Genomic DNA, 15,939 nt, shown 5'->3' on the forward strand with positions numbered 1-15,939 from the left:
GGGCCTGCAGGGAGATTTAGATGTTCAGGCTGACCCATGCAGAGCTGGATAAAGAGGTATGAAACCACTGGCAAGGAGCAATTCTGTATTAGTCATAGAGATGACTCACCCAGAGGTCTGTCTTCCTCTGGTTTTCCTCTTCCTGGGATTCGGGATGTTGCTCCTTGTTGTCTCAAACCCCTCTGCACCAAATGGACTGGTGCAAAGAGGTCCATGGACAGCTGGCATTGCACTGGTCTGCCTTCTTGGGAGCCCGCTTGGCAAGGGGGAGAGTCTGAGGATGGAGTCGCTGGAGAAAAAAGTGGGGACAAAGTTGAGGTGGCTCAGGAAATGCTGCAGAAATGTCTGGACCGAGGCACTTTACCTCCACTACGTGTGCACCCTCATCAGGATGTGCACCCTAGTAAGATGCTGGGCTCTCCCCGAAATCAAATGTGCCTTTGGAAAACACCACTAGGCACCTCTGTGCATCCGTAAGCACTTGAACGCATTCAGACACTGGGGTAAGGCTGTGCCGGCGAGAGTCCTTGGGAAAGGGACCCTGGATTTCGTGTCCTGGCAGACGATTAACAGCCAGATGAATGCGTGTGTGGGAGGGCAGACAGCGAAAGCCGTGGGGCCTATGTTATTTCAGGGAATCCGCGCTCCCAACAAAGACGAGCTGTTCGGGCCCCAAATGGCAGAGGGATGGCTTTAGAGCTCAAACAGCAGCAGTTTGTGCTTTCTTCCTCAAAGGCCTCTCAGTTCAGCGCGCAGCCTGCTGGTCGCGAGGCTCTCTCTCACGCTACTCTCTTTATCGTGCTGCCTCGTTCAAATTAATTTGGGCTAAAATCTCTTGAAAGGGCAGGAGTGGTCTAAGAGGTTACTGTCCCACAGCTGTGTGATGCTGCTCTTCGGCTGAGGCACAGTCGTTCGTGGCGTAGCGGTTCAGTACTCAGTGCAGTGCACTAACTTCAGCTCCATCCAGGCTTATGCCGTGGTGCTGCCTGCGTCCCTGCAGAAATTGCCGATCAGATGCCGCTGTGAACTCAATCAATTGAAAAAAAGGATTAAAGAGAGAGAAGTACATTAGGAAGCGATTCTAATTTTAACTAGATCACTTCGTTAAACTAATACATATTTCTGCTGTAGATATGCTGTTGTTTGGTAGGTCTTTTGGGTCAGGAACTGTCTCCTATATTGTTTGTACAGCTAATTGCACAGTAGGATCCTAGGCTTTAGCTGGACTTATTACAATTAAATAGATATCCTTAGCTTCAGGGAAATACGATGGGTGTCCCCATCCTTCTAAATGCCATTTAATGCTCAAGTTCCCATTAGGGCTTGGAAAATTCAGCTTGAAGTGAAAGTGCTATTGTAGCCTTTGCTAAGGCGTGACATCTTCCCAGCTATCGCAACCCCACGTTATCCTATTGTTTATGTGACCTTTTCTGTAAGAGTCCCATCTTCACCTTTTTACCTTTCTGGCAGATAAGTGTTTCTGATGATGACAATAAAGATACCACAAAGCACTTTTATTCTTGGTTGCCCCATCTGGGCTGCGTGTTTGATCCCAACGGTCAGCGTTCCAGTCAGATTGCACTATCAGATGGAGCTGGCTCTATTTCCTGCATTATTCTTCCTGGCTGTACCACATTATGCAATTATGTTTGCATTTAAACCTGAGCACTTACCTGTAATGATGCTGTAGTTCAGTACATGATACATTACAGCAGTAGATAATGCATACAGATAGGCTAAGAAAGCATGTTGTTGATGTGCTAAAACTAAACAGGACCTTGCATTTGAAAGCGGACTCTGAAAGCTCGCAGATTAGGCCAAGTCGCTTTAAAACCCTTGCATTACTGAAATAACAGCCTTGCAGAGTGAAACCCTCTCCCTGCTGGGCAGGTACAGGATTGAAAGGGCAGTGCAGGCTTCCCCAATACTACTCTTCAGCCTTGATCTCAGACGTCTGCCAGCGGGACTGCTGCTGGCTGTCGCTCAGCCCTGCAGGAGCAGGAAGGTCTCACTGACAGCGGGAAGTCCCAAGTCCTGCACCCTTATAAGTGAGGAGCAATGATGCAACTTTAGAAAATTGGCAGTGCTAAGTAGTTGTTCAAGTCCCTTCTCATGTCCACACCGGGCTATTGCCTGTGCTCTCTCCTTGCAAACCTGGGCTTCGAGACAGACCCAGTCTGAGCACTCTCTAAGGGGAACTGGGTCTGCCTGGCCAAGTGCAGATGCCCTGAACGCAGCCTGTCTGAGGAGCGTGGCGGATGCTCTGAGCTAAAAGTCAGGCAGGCTCACCACCGGAGGCGTCCCACCTGCTCTTATCCCTGCAATTCAGAGACAGCTTTAAGGGCCAGATTCTGATCTGCTGTCTTGCATTTGCCATGCAAACACTATACCCTTTAGGTGAAGTTCATAGGGGTGTTTTTGGTGGTGCTCAGTAGCTGGATGGCAGATTCTGGCTCCACATGCTGAAGGGGATTGTTCTTATAAAAGCATGCCAAAACGGTTAGATCTCTTACATCTTTTAGGACTTCTGACAGATAAACAGAAGATTTTAGTAACTTCCCTACCTCTACAGATGGCACTGCACTGGAGCAGGGGTGCAGATTTCAGAGAGTAATAACTTAGCACTGTTGATCTGCATTAGACCCTAGCCTGAGATAGATGGTGCCATCCAGGTCCTCCCACTGAAACCTGGAATCTACTTTAAAAATACATTTTAAACAGGTGGAAATAAACAGGCAAAATGTTTTGATGAAGCTGTTGCAGTGATTCAGCAGAAACCAAACATGGTGCAGTCATCCATGCATTTTCCTTGCAAGATAATAGAGCAATGTTCTCCTGCTAACCAGTTATCAGCAAGCACCTCAGTTTTCCATTCAGCAAAACAGGGGTTGCAACTCATAATTCTCCTAGTAGGTTTTTCTTTCCATCAGGTTTTGGGGGGTCTGTGGATGGAAGGTGCTACAGCTGGGCAAAGTACCATCCTATTTGTTTGAGAAAGAGAGGATATACAGGAGACAGGACAATAGTCACACCTGTAAATCCTCATATCTTTCAGTTAGGTGCTGCATAAAATGTTCCCAGTGGTAATAGATGCTTCAGTGGAACAATACTGTGACTATAATGAAGTACTGTTCAGAGGGGTGCCTGAACCCCTTAACGCGATAGTACAAAATTATCATGATAGAAGAATAGGAGGACGATGTTGAGTTAGTCACTTATGGCCCTGCGGCTCTGGCTGGAGGGACATGGATGTGCATGTGACAGTATTGGGTTTTTGTCCTCGGGTTGTGTGGTTTTGCTGTTTGCTTTACCTTCTGCACAGGACATACCAGGTCATAGCCTTCATGTAGCACTTTTCATTGTCAAAGCACTTTTCAGTCTTAGCCTGGTAAATCACTGCAACATCATTGCAAATTAGGTTTGCAGAGGAAAGAGATGTGCCTCAGTTCACTTGTGTTACCTGTGTCCCCATAGGAGCCGTGTGAAAGTCAAGGGCTGGCAAGTCCTGGATCCACACCAGTGCTCCAACCTCCCATCCACCTTTTTTCCTTGCAGCTGTTTTGGGTCTGCATGATTCAAAAAAAGCCCTGTCATCAGCAGGTCTCCACCAACACTGCTGGGGTGAATTAAACTCATGGCCCACCTGTTTACTGTAGAGCTCATTCAGAAATCCTCCTTGCTGTAGACACATAATTTGATGTGTTTTCTTGCAGGTGGCTGGAAGGTGCTTAAGTTAATATTTGTATTTGCAGTATTTGCTCTCAGGTTAGTCGGGATCATTCAGCTGTGCGATAGTGTTTGCATAGTACATACTGCAAAGTCCGGCACAGCCACCAGGCTTGGGTTATTCCACTTGTGTAAACAACTTGATCTTGCAATTTGCTCATTACCATTAAATTGCTGTTGTTAGTTTGTCTCAGAAGCCTTCATCCTTTGAGCAATCACTGATTTAAAGCAATGTGTAAACTCCATGTGTCCTTTAACTGCGCTCTGGAAAGGGAAAATCAGTTAAGTTGTATCTAAACTGGAAGATCACACTGAATTGCTTGATGTGTTTATATGTACAGCATTTTCATGTGAGTGAGGTTTGTGATTAAAACAATGCACTGAGGAAGTTTTCATGGAAATAAACTGTCTCTGAATATTAGGCCATAAATGAATATTAGGAAAATTCTTGTGAATTAGCAATCAGTTACTTAAGGGTAAATTGTCTCCTGTGAAACAGAGCTCCTCTATCGCTTTCTGTAAGATGCTGAACTAAGGCACCAAAAGATAAGATCCCATTTTTTTGAAGCAAGTGGGAATTTTCCTGTTCATTTCACCAGGGACAGCATGTTCCATCAGCTGTGCATCCTCACTAAAAGTATGGAAGAGTCTAACATGACTGCCTCTACTGTTGTATCTTGTCTCTAATTCAGTGACTTCCAAAACATTTTCCAGTATGAGCCCATCTGGTCCTGACGTTCCTACCCAGGCTTGGGCACTCCCCACCTCTTCTCACAAGTCTCAGCATTTTTCTCTGGTAGCTGGCTGAGACGTCTGGGCACCAAAGGTTGACTCTGTGTTGGCCCTTTGGTCCTCTTCTCTTCCAGCATAGCCCAGATACCCTTTCCTTTTCCAGCAGCCATAGGGAGATTTTGCTATAATAGGAAAACTGTCCCCTGCTGCAAAGTGTTTCCTCTGCTTCCAGGGTGATTTCCTTCTATCTGAAATTGAGATTTCTCATTCTAAGATCAACCTCCCAACATAACCCTCAAAAGACCCTAAGACACCTGAGGACGATACTTTGGGAATCACAGGAGTATGGTAAATAGACCTGGACCTTCCAATGACTCTCGTGGTTTGTTTCATTGTGGTGTGCCTTAATACTGCTCATATCCCACCATTTCTTGATAACCTACCTGTATTCAGGTGAGCTTTGTTGCCTGGCTGGCCATATAGAAAGTTGACTCGCTCTATATCTAGGACATACACGCTGCTCTACAGCGATGTCTTTTCAGTGCCCTCCCTGTGAAAGCACCATTAGATCAAACTAATATTCCGTGTCCTTAATTAAATACCTCTGGTGCAAAGAGCCTTACCTTCTGTGCTTGGAAATTGCAGTGATTACTCCCCTGCTGGAAAAGCCTTTTCTTGGTGGTTGTTTTTTGAGTGATTTTGCTGGGGTTATTTTAAACAGGAATTAAGTTCTTTCTCATGCCATTGTCCAGTTGCAAATTGGCCTGAGACTGACTTGTGCCATGGGCTCTGACCTCCGAAACTGCCCACTCATTATTTTTCCAAACTAATCAGCTAGTCGAACTATTTACAGTTGGCTTTTGGGTCTTCTTACTGCTTTTGCGGCTGCCCCTGTCTCAGTAATTAATGACAGCGTGGCTTGTTTATGGTCTTGAGTTACTAATGCTGTTGGCTGCAAATGTATTTTTACCTTTGGGACGTGCCAGTTTCCTGGTTCTAGTCCCACCTCACTGGCCCAGGTCAATTTTTTGTGTGTAAACAGATTTATCCTGTAATAGTTGGAGAGAGACTAGGGTCATTCATCAGTCCCATAGAGAACATGGCCAGCCAGATTCTTCCCTTCTTGTGCTTGTGCAACTCAGCAGAAGTCAGAAAGATTCCTGCAGGACAGTCAAAATTTAAAAAAAAAATCTTGATTTTTAATTCAGGGTACAAGGAGTGAGACAGACAGTCTCAGCTAGCAGCCCTGATCCATGTTGTGTCAACACTTCTGGGAATCATTATTGAAGGAACTACTATGTGGTGGTAGGAGGTAGGACTCTTGAGGTAGGATAACACCACCTACATTTTAGAGTTGGAGATCTGAGGTAGAGAGAAGTTAGGCAGCAATAGATGATGCAGGTAATCATAAAAATATCATGTCATAGCCTTGGAAAAAGGTTGTTGGATCATGGTCCAGGCCTGTTCTATCACAGGCAATCATGCCAAGTGTACTAATTCATAAAGGAATGAGCTCTATCTTAAATCCAGTTTGGTTTCCTGCTGCATCTGGAAAATTCCTATAGATTCTCACTGCCCTGATAGTCAGAAGTATTCTGATAATTTCCAACCTTCATTGATTAATAGGTACAATACTATTCCCATTCTGCTTGAAAATAATGTTGTCTTTTCACATAAATGATTCATTTTTTCCCCATTGTATAGTTCTCTAGATATCTTTCCTTCTCTCTGGTCTTTAATTTATGTATGGCTACTTTCTTAGCATGCACAGTCACCTGTGACTTGACTGCAATCATTCCCACAATTTTAAGTATCATTTTCTTCTTGAGTTATTGGAAGAAGATGGTCCCATTCTCTCCCTATCTTTGCTTCCCAGTTTGGTTGCCAGTGTCTGCTCATATGGGTTAACCACAGGTGGTCTCCGCCATGTCATGTGTTGGAGGTTGAACTTCCATTCATGCCTCTGATTTGTTAGTAAAATTCTTCACTACTTTGTCGAGGCAGTTAGTGCCAACGTCCTCTTTAGGATGGAAGTAGACTATCCATTGCAAGCTTCTCTGGAAGTTCTCCTTTCCTTTCCTTCCAGTTCCTCAGTTCCAGCCTATTTCCTTGGAAATGCCTTGTACAATGGCAAAGCTGAAGGACTGTAATGAAGTGCATGTGAATGAAATTCCTTTAATAGATTGCTGATCATATTGAAAGATCTACTAGATGGTTTAGGCTTTCTTGTTTCCAAAGAAACTCAATACAGGCTACTACAGCTAATGTGTGGTGGCAGCTTCTCTGAAATCCTTCTCTGGGCAAAAGAGACCCCACAGAAATTCGTAATGGCTAATCTCAGCCCTGTTTGCTTTTTCTTAGTGAAAATGGGCCTTTTTGGAAGGGGAAATCACCTAGTGTAGAGAATGGATGGTTCACACCTTGCAGGTCTGCAGCTCTTCTCTGTCCTTTTTTTTTTTTTTTTTTGAACTCCTGTAATGAGCATTATATGGCACTCCTATTTTGGGAATCTTTGGAGGAGCTTTGGGAACATCTGCATTCATTATCAGTTAAGAGCAGCTTTGATATGGCCATTCTTTGATTTCATAGCACAGTTGACTAAATTATACTAATTTGTAGGAGCTTTCTCTTTCTCTCACTGAGTGTCTAAATACATGTGTGTACACCGAAAGGTGTTGCACTGCATTGTTGGTAAAGATAGTGCTTGTTTTGTTGTCCGTACTGGTTTTGTAAAATGGAAGATATTTACTCTCCTCCTCGGGAAGTCCCTGTCCCTCTTTCCCATGATGCTGTTATGTATGCATTCATTCTGTTTTTTTAGACACTCCTTGTATGCTGTCAGGAATGAAAGCAAGACTGAAAAATTCCTTTTTTTCCTTTTGATTCTTATCCAACAAAGGACACTTCCTGTGTTCTTGGCATGATGTACTGCACACAGGAGTCCGCTCTTATAAGAGCAGGATGAAGGACTGTCCTATGAACACTTGTGTCAGGTACATGGGCTGTGCAGAGGAGGACCTATCCATGACACTTGAAATTTTGTGACTTTACAGTTGTGATGAGTGTTTCTCAGTTAATTTGGCACAGGTGCATCTTGGGTTAGAGGTGCTAAAATCAAGAGTGGCAGGGGATTGTACCAAGAGACAGATTCAGCTCATCTGGGCACTAGGCACCACCTTGTACACTAACCCCACTAACTGTAGAAAATAACATGATTTTGTGTCTTTTTCAACTATGTGTAAAAGGGAGGAGCCCACACCAATTTGTCTTTTCTAATTATGGATGTTCTACCCACCTTTCTAATTGCTCCTTCATTAGGAAGTAGCTTGTTGTTTCTTTTTTCCCTGGAAGGTAAAAATAATCAACTTTTGTTTGTTCCTGTAATTTTTTTTATTTTTTTTGCGCTCGAGGAGATAATTATTTCTATTGTTGCATGAAGATGGTGGCCAATACAGGAGGAATAATTAGAGCAGATGGCTGAAAATACTTCCCTTGTAAAAGATATCCAGGGTAATAAAATACCTCCCCTCCTCCTTTGTTTCCTCCAAATATATATTTTTTCTTCCTTCAGGTGGAAGGGAGTTGGGTGGGGGTATAAATCTTTTCCTGATGTATTAAACTGAGGAGCTGTCACGAGTTCACAGCCCGGAAAGTGAGCTCCGTGTATCCATCACTGAAATTAAAGTGTTTTCGAACGTGGCGTGGAGTCCCGGGTCTACGGCACGGGGAAATACACGCCGCGCTCCATCACTTAAAATGTTAACCTTGTCTCTCCGCGGTGACGGCGAGCAGCGACGCTTGCTCCCCGTGCTTGCTGGTTAAATGGCAATCTGTCAGCGGCAGGGAGAAGGCTACCCCGTGCGCGCCAGTCGCTCCGTGGCGCTCAAAACCTTCGCTCGCCCACCACCGTGCGAGCCGGGAGGGGTAACGACGGCGTTACTTAAAGCTGCGCTTTCCTCCTGCTGGGGATCGTAGGAGGAGACAGGGACAGCAGTCTCCTAGCCAGGAAAGCAGGGTGGCGAGATGATTATTGCGGTGCAGGAGCAGCGTTGTGCTTTGCACCTTGGCAGATACAACCGGAGGAGGAATAAGGCTGGCTGCTGCTGCTGGTGAACGGGGACACCTGGCTGCCTTCAGATTTCACTCCACGGCCGCATCTTGGAGAGCCCGGAGCTGAAACCCGCAGCCTGGAGAAAGAGACAGGGTTGAGCATAGCGGCGAGCAAAGTCCTTGCTTGTCAACTCCACCATTATTTCTTGGTTTGAAATTTTTGTCTTTTTTTGTGATCAGCAGATGAAGGCTGTTGTCTTTGTGTCTTTAATGGCTGTTAGTGTCCTTCTATTGGGACTTTACTCTTAAAACAAAATAAACAACAAAAAAAACCCACCTAACCAAACAAATTAGAACATCATCACAAAGTATATGAGATCGAATGAGCTATACTGTGTCTAAAAAAGAGTTTCTCAACCCTTTAAAACCCAAAGATTACTTTGAATTTCATGTGGGGGAATAAAAAAAGTCCCCAGATAAATGTGTTATGATAACAGGATGATTTTTATTTACGAAACTTAGACCAAAAATTGAAGAGTTGGTCATAGAGGATTTATAATCCTGTCCCTTTTTGGCTTGTTTGCCAGCCTGTGTTGGTGTGCAAGTGTATTACTGTTATTTATTCAGTCATTGCAGTTGCTGCTGCTGTATCTGGGCCCTGCTAGTCACAGACACAAGCTGAGAAACCGGCACCAAGAGATCGTTTCCCCAACGGCTGACACACAGGCAACCCCAGGCTGCCTGACAATGGCAACAGCTTAAAACATAAAACGGAAAGAAATCTGCCTGAAAATGGAAAAAGAAGGTGCAGGAGGGAGGCAGCGGATACTCTGCTGCATTGCAAGGGGCTTGTGCGTCTTTCATTGTATGCTGTTAAAATATTATTTTATCCATTTCATCCATGGTTTTGGAGCTCGAATGGGGAGCTGATTCACCTGCTTTGTACACAAGGTATGGGCTTGAAATGGCTTGCATGCATCATGGAACAAGCGGGGCCGGAGGCGGGAAGAGGTTGCAGGGCCCTGCTCACCATGTTTTTTGTGTCAGCTCCCTTCCCAGATCCTAGTGCTCTTTGGTACCACCAGAAGTACAACTGACTCCTTAAGGATTCCTGGTGCTTGTGATTTTCCACCCATTTGGGTTTCTGCTCTTACTTTGCATGCTTGGTTCCCACCTGAGCTAGTATCAGCTCTTGTATTGGATTTGAAATGCTGGAGTAGGTTTTCTATGGATGTGTGACATGAGGACACATCCTGCAAGTGCTTTGGTGTCCTGCAAGCGTTCAGTTCATTATATATATATATCTCTCTGTCTTTGGGGAAAGCACCTGATGCATGTCTTGCTTCTATCTAGCTACTAATTTTCACGAATCTTATAATAACACTGCATCTTTGAGGTTTCACCCCCCCTGTCAAATCTAATTGAAGCTGGCCAGGTTCAAGGGCACTGGCAGAGAGACAGATGGATGCAGAGATGTTATGGTCTCATAAGGCCCATTTCCTCCAAATCGTCTTTCCAGCGATCTGCTAGGGTATACGCATGCACACTTAATTTGGGTGTGAAACTCGTTCTCAGCTGCTTTTCCCAGTATCTCCTATACTTGAATGTCTTCAGTAGAAATTGTAACCGCTGACCCTCAGCCTAAATTAATTTAAACTTCTAGTTATCTAGAGTTGGGAAGTGGCATGGAGCCTGGAACTTGGACACAGCCCTCATCATTAACTAAGGACTTCTTTTCACCCCAAAATAAATATTTACCTCTAAAAGCACAGCAAGAGCTGCGCACAGTTCCTCTACCCCTGTGCACTCAGCTGCGGTTTCGCTCAGGTTGGTCTCTATGCCTGATTTACGGCCCTTTGGGGGGGCTTCCACTTCTGACATGCAGTATTGGCATTGCTGTAGCACAAAGACAGCAGCAGAGAGGGAAACCGTAACTGAGGAACTGGCACAGAAATGAGGAAATGGTTTTCAGCAGCGTACTTTACAACCTCCATCTTTCTTCCCCTTCTGCAGTTGGCAGAGGGCCATGCAGACCAGAATGGAGACCTGGTTGTTTTCAGATTAGGATTTGCCTAGACCACCTCTGCGTGTGCAAAAGAGGGGTCCGAGGAAATGCTTGTCAGCACTCCCATGCTAGCTCGGGAGCGCGAGGCTCCCACCTTGCTGCAGCCAACACAGCCAGCTAGCTCCAGCCTCATCATTCAGCGCTCATTTTGCGCCAATTCCTATTTGCCCCTGTCCTGACTTTCAAGCTCCCTGTCATTTGCTGTGCCCCAGCTCCTAGGGGAGCAGTCCCGTGCTAAAGCTCATAAAAGCGCAGAAGGAAAACTTCCAGCCACTGCCAGCCCCAGACATGTGGCTTTCCCCGGCTCTGCGGGTTCCTCGCGATTCATTCAACAAGCACGCACGGGAAAGGCGCTCAGGCATGACCCTGGCGCTTGCAGCTGCTGCTGCTCCTCAGCGTTGCTAAGAAGTGTTTAAATAACACCATAGGGCAAATGCTGGGTGCCAAGCAGGAGGGAAAAAAAAAAGAAAGAGTCTTGCTTCTTTGAATAATCAAATGGGGAGGGGAATGTTCTTGTTTCAGCTGGCTGTGGGCAGAAGGAAAAGGTCTGGAGTCTCTGCATGATGGCGATGTTTGCAACATGTCCATGCAACCCTTCAAGGGAGAAGGTGACTGCCTCACTGTTTATTTGGAGGAGTTCCAAATGAGTCAGTCTGTCCCAGCAGCCGTGAGAGGGTCCTCAGCCTGCATGGAGCAGAGCATAGAGACAGTAGTGTCTGGAGGGTCAAGTGACGTGGTTATGGCCTGTCCCATGTTGGCTGCAGAGCAGCTAGAGAAGACAGGACATGATAACCGAGGAGGTTCCCCAAGATCACATGGCAGGACGCTATCAGGGCCAGGAGAGAGCTGGGTTTTCTAGAGGTGTGAGTGTGTCACCCACCCTGGTAGACGCGGGATGTGCATTTAGTTTGTGTGTGCTAGTCTATGTCATTTTACCATGGGCTGCTGAGCAGGAGCAGGACATCAACTTCATCACCATTCAGCCAAGGGCTTAACAAGCCCATTATAATTGCAGGTAGCGCTGTGCTGTTCCTCAAGAAAAGAGGAAGAGGCGACTCATACAGGATTCACGAGGTCCAGGCAAACTGTACTTGTGGTGTAGGGCAGGTAGCTTTTGCGCTAGCTTTGCACTAGATTACACTTTTTTTTTTTTTTTTTTTTTTAAGATCCTTTAGAGATGCTCTTCCTTCTTATGGTCTGCTGTCTTCTCCTGAGTCATTTCTGACTTCCTAGGCTTGCAAGGAGGCTGCCCACTCAGGAGTGCCGGTCTGGGCATGCCACTTAGGAAAAGGGCATAGGGCTGGAAAAGAAGATCACCAGATAAAATCTTGTGCTATCTCAGTTTATATATTCCGCTCCATCAGTCTGATGTCTTTCCTCAATTACTAAGGAACAGCTTTCCCTCTGGTCCCGTATACTTTCTTCTATGCTGTGGTAACTTAAAGTGCATTCCTTGAGCAAAACCCCTTTTCTCCCTTCAGGCCAATGCGTTCTTTAGACCTATTCTTGCCATGATGGTACAAGGATGGCACAAGTGGTTATAAATTGCTCTTTGTCCTGTGCTATTAGTTGATGTTCATTTGTTTACTTGTAAAAAAAACAAAAACAAAAACAAATCAGAAATCATTTGAAAGATGCACACTGCACAAGGTGGTGCAGGTGGCATCAGACTAAACCAGGCATCTTCTCACTGGAAACCTTCCTTTTCTTCCCCAGGCTAAGAATCCAATTGATATGACATTTATTTTCTTCATTGTGACTTGCAGGCTTGAGGTGGGTCCTCTGGAATTGGCCTGGGAAACAAAAAATGATATAAAAAGCACCACACTCTCTGAAGGGAAGAGTAATCCTTTGATTATGGACTGGGTGCCACCACAGAGAGCTTTCATGACCTTGGCCAAATCGTTTTATCCCTCTATGTGATCATTCTTAGACACTAAACTTTTTTATTGAGTAATAAAAATTAGTTTCTTCATCTTTGTTTAGGTTGATAAGGTAGGGACTGCCTCTTACTGTGGACATATGTGTCATCTAAATAATGGAGCATTTGATTCCAGCAAATTTATATCTTTTCTGAGTTACAGTACTAAGTTAATAATTCTTAATTTCTCAGAGGGTTTCAACCATTCTCTAGTGCCTTGAGATCATTTGCTCATACAAGCTGTTGGTTTTACGCCAGATGGTATTGCTCTCTGTAACTGGTAGAACTGGGTCGGTGCACAATCTTCTAAGGGGTGACAACAGAAGCCTAGTAAAAATAACTTAAATATTGATGTTCTATAGAGAGAGCCTTAAACAAATAGCTTGGGTGATTTCTAGTTAGAACAGGGAGTTGTCTTAATAAAAGTCAAATTCAGAAGAGGAGTTTATTTTTCTTAACTTTTTAAGACTTAATTTTGTAAGACTTCTACCTGACAATTTTCTAAGTTTTTGGTGCTAACAAGAAGAACAGCCTATAATATTCTTTATTATCCTTGTTTTCCCATTAGAATTAATTGGGGGCCTCCTATTGGGCCTTAGATGAAGCCAGTTAAAAAACCTTCTTAGAGAAATGTTCTGCTGAATCCGACCATTTCACAACAACTGCATCATCCAGTGCTGTCCTAGCAGCATAACAGAGACTGACTAAGGTTGTGCCAGGAACTTAGAGAATTTGCAATTTTGTGCTGTGATTGGCTTCCTAGCAGTATATTGGAGAAATGCGCGCTTTGGCAAGAACGATGCCCTCTTCTATCCCCTGCTCTGACAGTAGATCTTTTTCAGTGGACCTATTGCATATAATCTGTGCATACTGCATATAACCATATAACCTAGTTCAGAGCGTTACCAGTGAAGGGTAATCCACAGCCTCTCTAGGAAGATATTGTTTCAAGATATCTATCCTTTCAGCTAGTAAGTTTGTCCTAAATTGCCTTTTTTTTTCTTTTTTTTTTTTTAAAGCTGGTACTTGTCCTATTATACTTAGCAGCCCTGGGGGGGAAAAAAAAAAAAAGAGCTGTTTATTGTTCTCTCTGTAACAGTTGTGTACAGATGTGAAGGCTTATCTGACTCCCTCTGACGTCAGGGACTTAGCTCCCCAGATGTTTTCGCTGCATGCATGTTAATTCAGTCCCAGGCTTCATTCTAGATTGAACCAAGTAATTCCTTTTGCAGGGCAGTTACCGAATGGAGGAGAGAAAATACCAGGATCCATACCTTGCAGACAGGATGGACATAAGCCAGTTGTATCTTTTAGCCTGGGGACCAACATTCATTCCCTGGTGCAAATAATTAAGACAGTAGCCACCATGTAATATTTATCAGAGTTCTTGTTTTTCAAATTGCAGCTCTCCAAGGCTCTAGGTGCTGTGACAAGTGCTATATAAAACATCAGGCACATAAAACCAACATTGACAATAGCACATGTGAAAAAAGTATCTATTGCAACGCCACCAATGTTGATTCGCCTTAACTGCAGCTCCCAAGTAAAAGCTTTAATGAGCATGATGTGCTCTGATCGAAAATGAAGTAACTGTATTTTTCTTTTATATGGAGGTTATTCCTTTCCAGTGCTGTTTTTTAGTTTTCCTCCCAGATCAGCTGGGGCTGTTCTTGCTAGTTCATATGTGATTCCACAAGAATATTTTATGAATGCATATGTCCACAGTGGTGCGTGCATCTCCGCACGCAAATAAACACACATTCCTCAAGGAATCAGTCAAACCTTCACTGCAAAATGCATGCTTAAAATTCAGAGGTGAGGAGGAACCATGACTGGTAACAGGCAAGTATCATTTTGCCATTGCTCGTCATGAGCCAGGCTATTGTCTGCTGTTTTGAAGTTAATCAGTGCTATGCTTCATTGGGAACTGATGTGGGAGCCATCAAAGTAGGGGCGCTAATAATCCTGGATAAACTGAGAGAAGATAAAAAGTATTTGAAAGGAGGAATGTCTATAAATGACAATGAGTGGCAGGAGAGCCTTTGAAAAAGTCCGTAAAACAAAATATTGCTCATCTAGCAGGATATTTTAATTCAAAATTCTTTGGGCTGTTTTTTATGAATTTACCAGGACTTAATGTGCAGTTCTGCTTTTGGGGGGGCAGAGCAAACCCCTTGTTACCCTGAGAGGAGCAGCACAAGGTGCAACCCCCAAATCGTGAGAGGTATTTCCGAAGGCCAAGAACCTCGCTACCTCAAACACCCTCCACCTCTCCGCCTTGCGCCAGGTCCCGCCGGGAAAGCAGCCGGTGCCGTGCGGGTCTCCCCCGCTGCGGCATTTGCTGCAAGCTTGCTTCCTGCAGGGTGGGAAAGGGTAAGATTTGAACCTCTCCGGGTCTTTTTTTCCAGCTTCCCCTCCAGTTTTGTGGCCGGTGGGCCGAGGACTGCAGCTGGCCTGCTGGCCACCAGCCGCGAGATGGCGATAACGTCACGATAGAAGGAGGACGGACCATGCTGCTGGGGACCACCACCACCAACCTCAACCTGCTGCATCTCAAAGGTCTGGAGAACGGGGTTTCGGGGCTCTTATTCCTCCCAGGCCTGGAGTTTGTCATTGCCACGATCTGCCCTTGCCCCTGCTCCTGCACTGAAGGCGACACCTGGCCAGGCTGAGTCTGCCTTCATTAGATACGGCAGGATGGCGATGGGGGAAGGGGGAAGCATTTAATTATTATGTATGCGGAAGGCATCGTTTATGCTGTTTTGAGGCATAATGACAATACGAGCGGGAAGGCTTTTTTTAAATTTATTTATTTTCCCCAGCTACTGAAAGCACTGCTATCCTGAGTGGTGTTCAGCGATAATGGCAGTGCTGATAACAATAATCAACACTGTTTTCTTTGGCATCTTTGAGGCAAGCGTATTGCAAAAGCCTTTACAAAATTAATGATGCTACAGAATTACAGGCCACAGCTACAGAATGTAATAAATAATCCAAGATCCTGGAGCAGGGCTGGTGGAGAGTAAATAACCGAGCGCAGCTACGGGCGGAACGTGGGTTTGCAGGGTTCGCGTGCCCTGGGGTAGACTCAGCATCAGAGTCAGAAAGTGCCGCTCTGTGGGTGTCAAAGTAAAAACTAGAATAACTTGCTATTCAGTGCCAGAAGAGGTCTTCCCTGGAAATTATGCCCTGATTGTGCAAACTGTTGTGCCTGTGCTCCATGTTAAGCGCACGAGTTGCTCTGGTGAATTTACTTGCTTGAAGTTAAGCCTCCGTGTAAGTTTCTTCTGGATCGGAGCTTAAAAAGTTAAAAAACAATTTTGTATTGATTTAAGGACTTAGACCTTCCTTACGGTCAAAAGTGATTTTATGTTAAAATGGCATGAAAGGTAACAGGTTTTCATTGAGAGAGATAATGAGGAAAAGCATGCATTTGATAATTATA

General features: G+C 44.7%; 1 protein-coding gene across 1 annotated transcript in view; it reads left to right on the forward strand.

Moving 5' to 3' along the window:
• The window catches only part of PKHD1 (PKHD1 ciliary IPT domain containing fibrocystin/polyductin), a 270,667-nt gene that overhangs the window by 74,786 nt on the left and 179,942 nt on the right, over positions 1-15,939 (forward strand). The window contains exon 35 of the mRNA XM_067294855.1: positions 14,903-15,053. Coding sequence (XP_067150956.1) covers positions 14,903-15,053 — 151 coding nt within the window. The remainder of the gene's footprint in view (positions 1-14,902; positions 15,054-15,939) is intronic.

This window comes from Apteryx mantelli, chromosome 3, assembly GCF_036417845.1.
Source record: "Apteryx mantelli isolate bAptMan1 chromosome 3, bAptMan1.hap1, whole genome shotgun sequence".
Classification (NCBI taxonomy): domain Eukaryota; kingdom Metazoa; phylum Chordata; class Aves; order Apterygiformes; family Apterygidae; genus Apteryx; species Apteryx mantelli.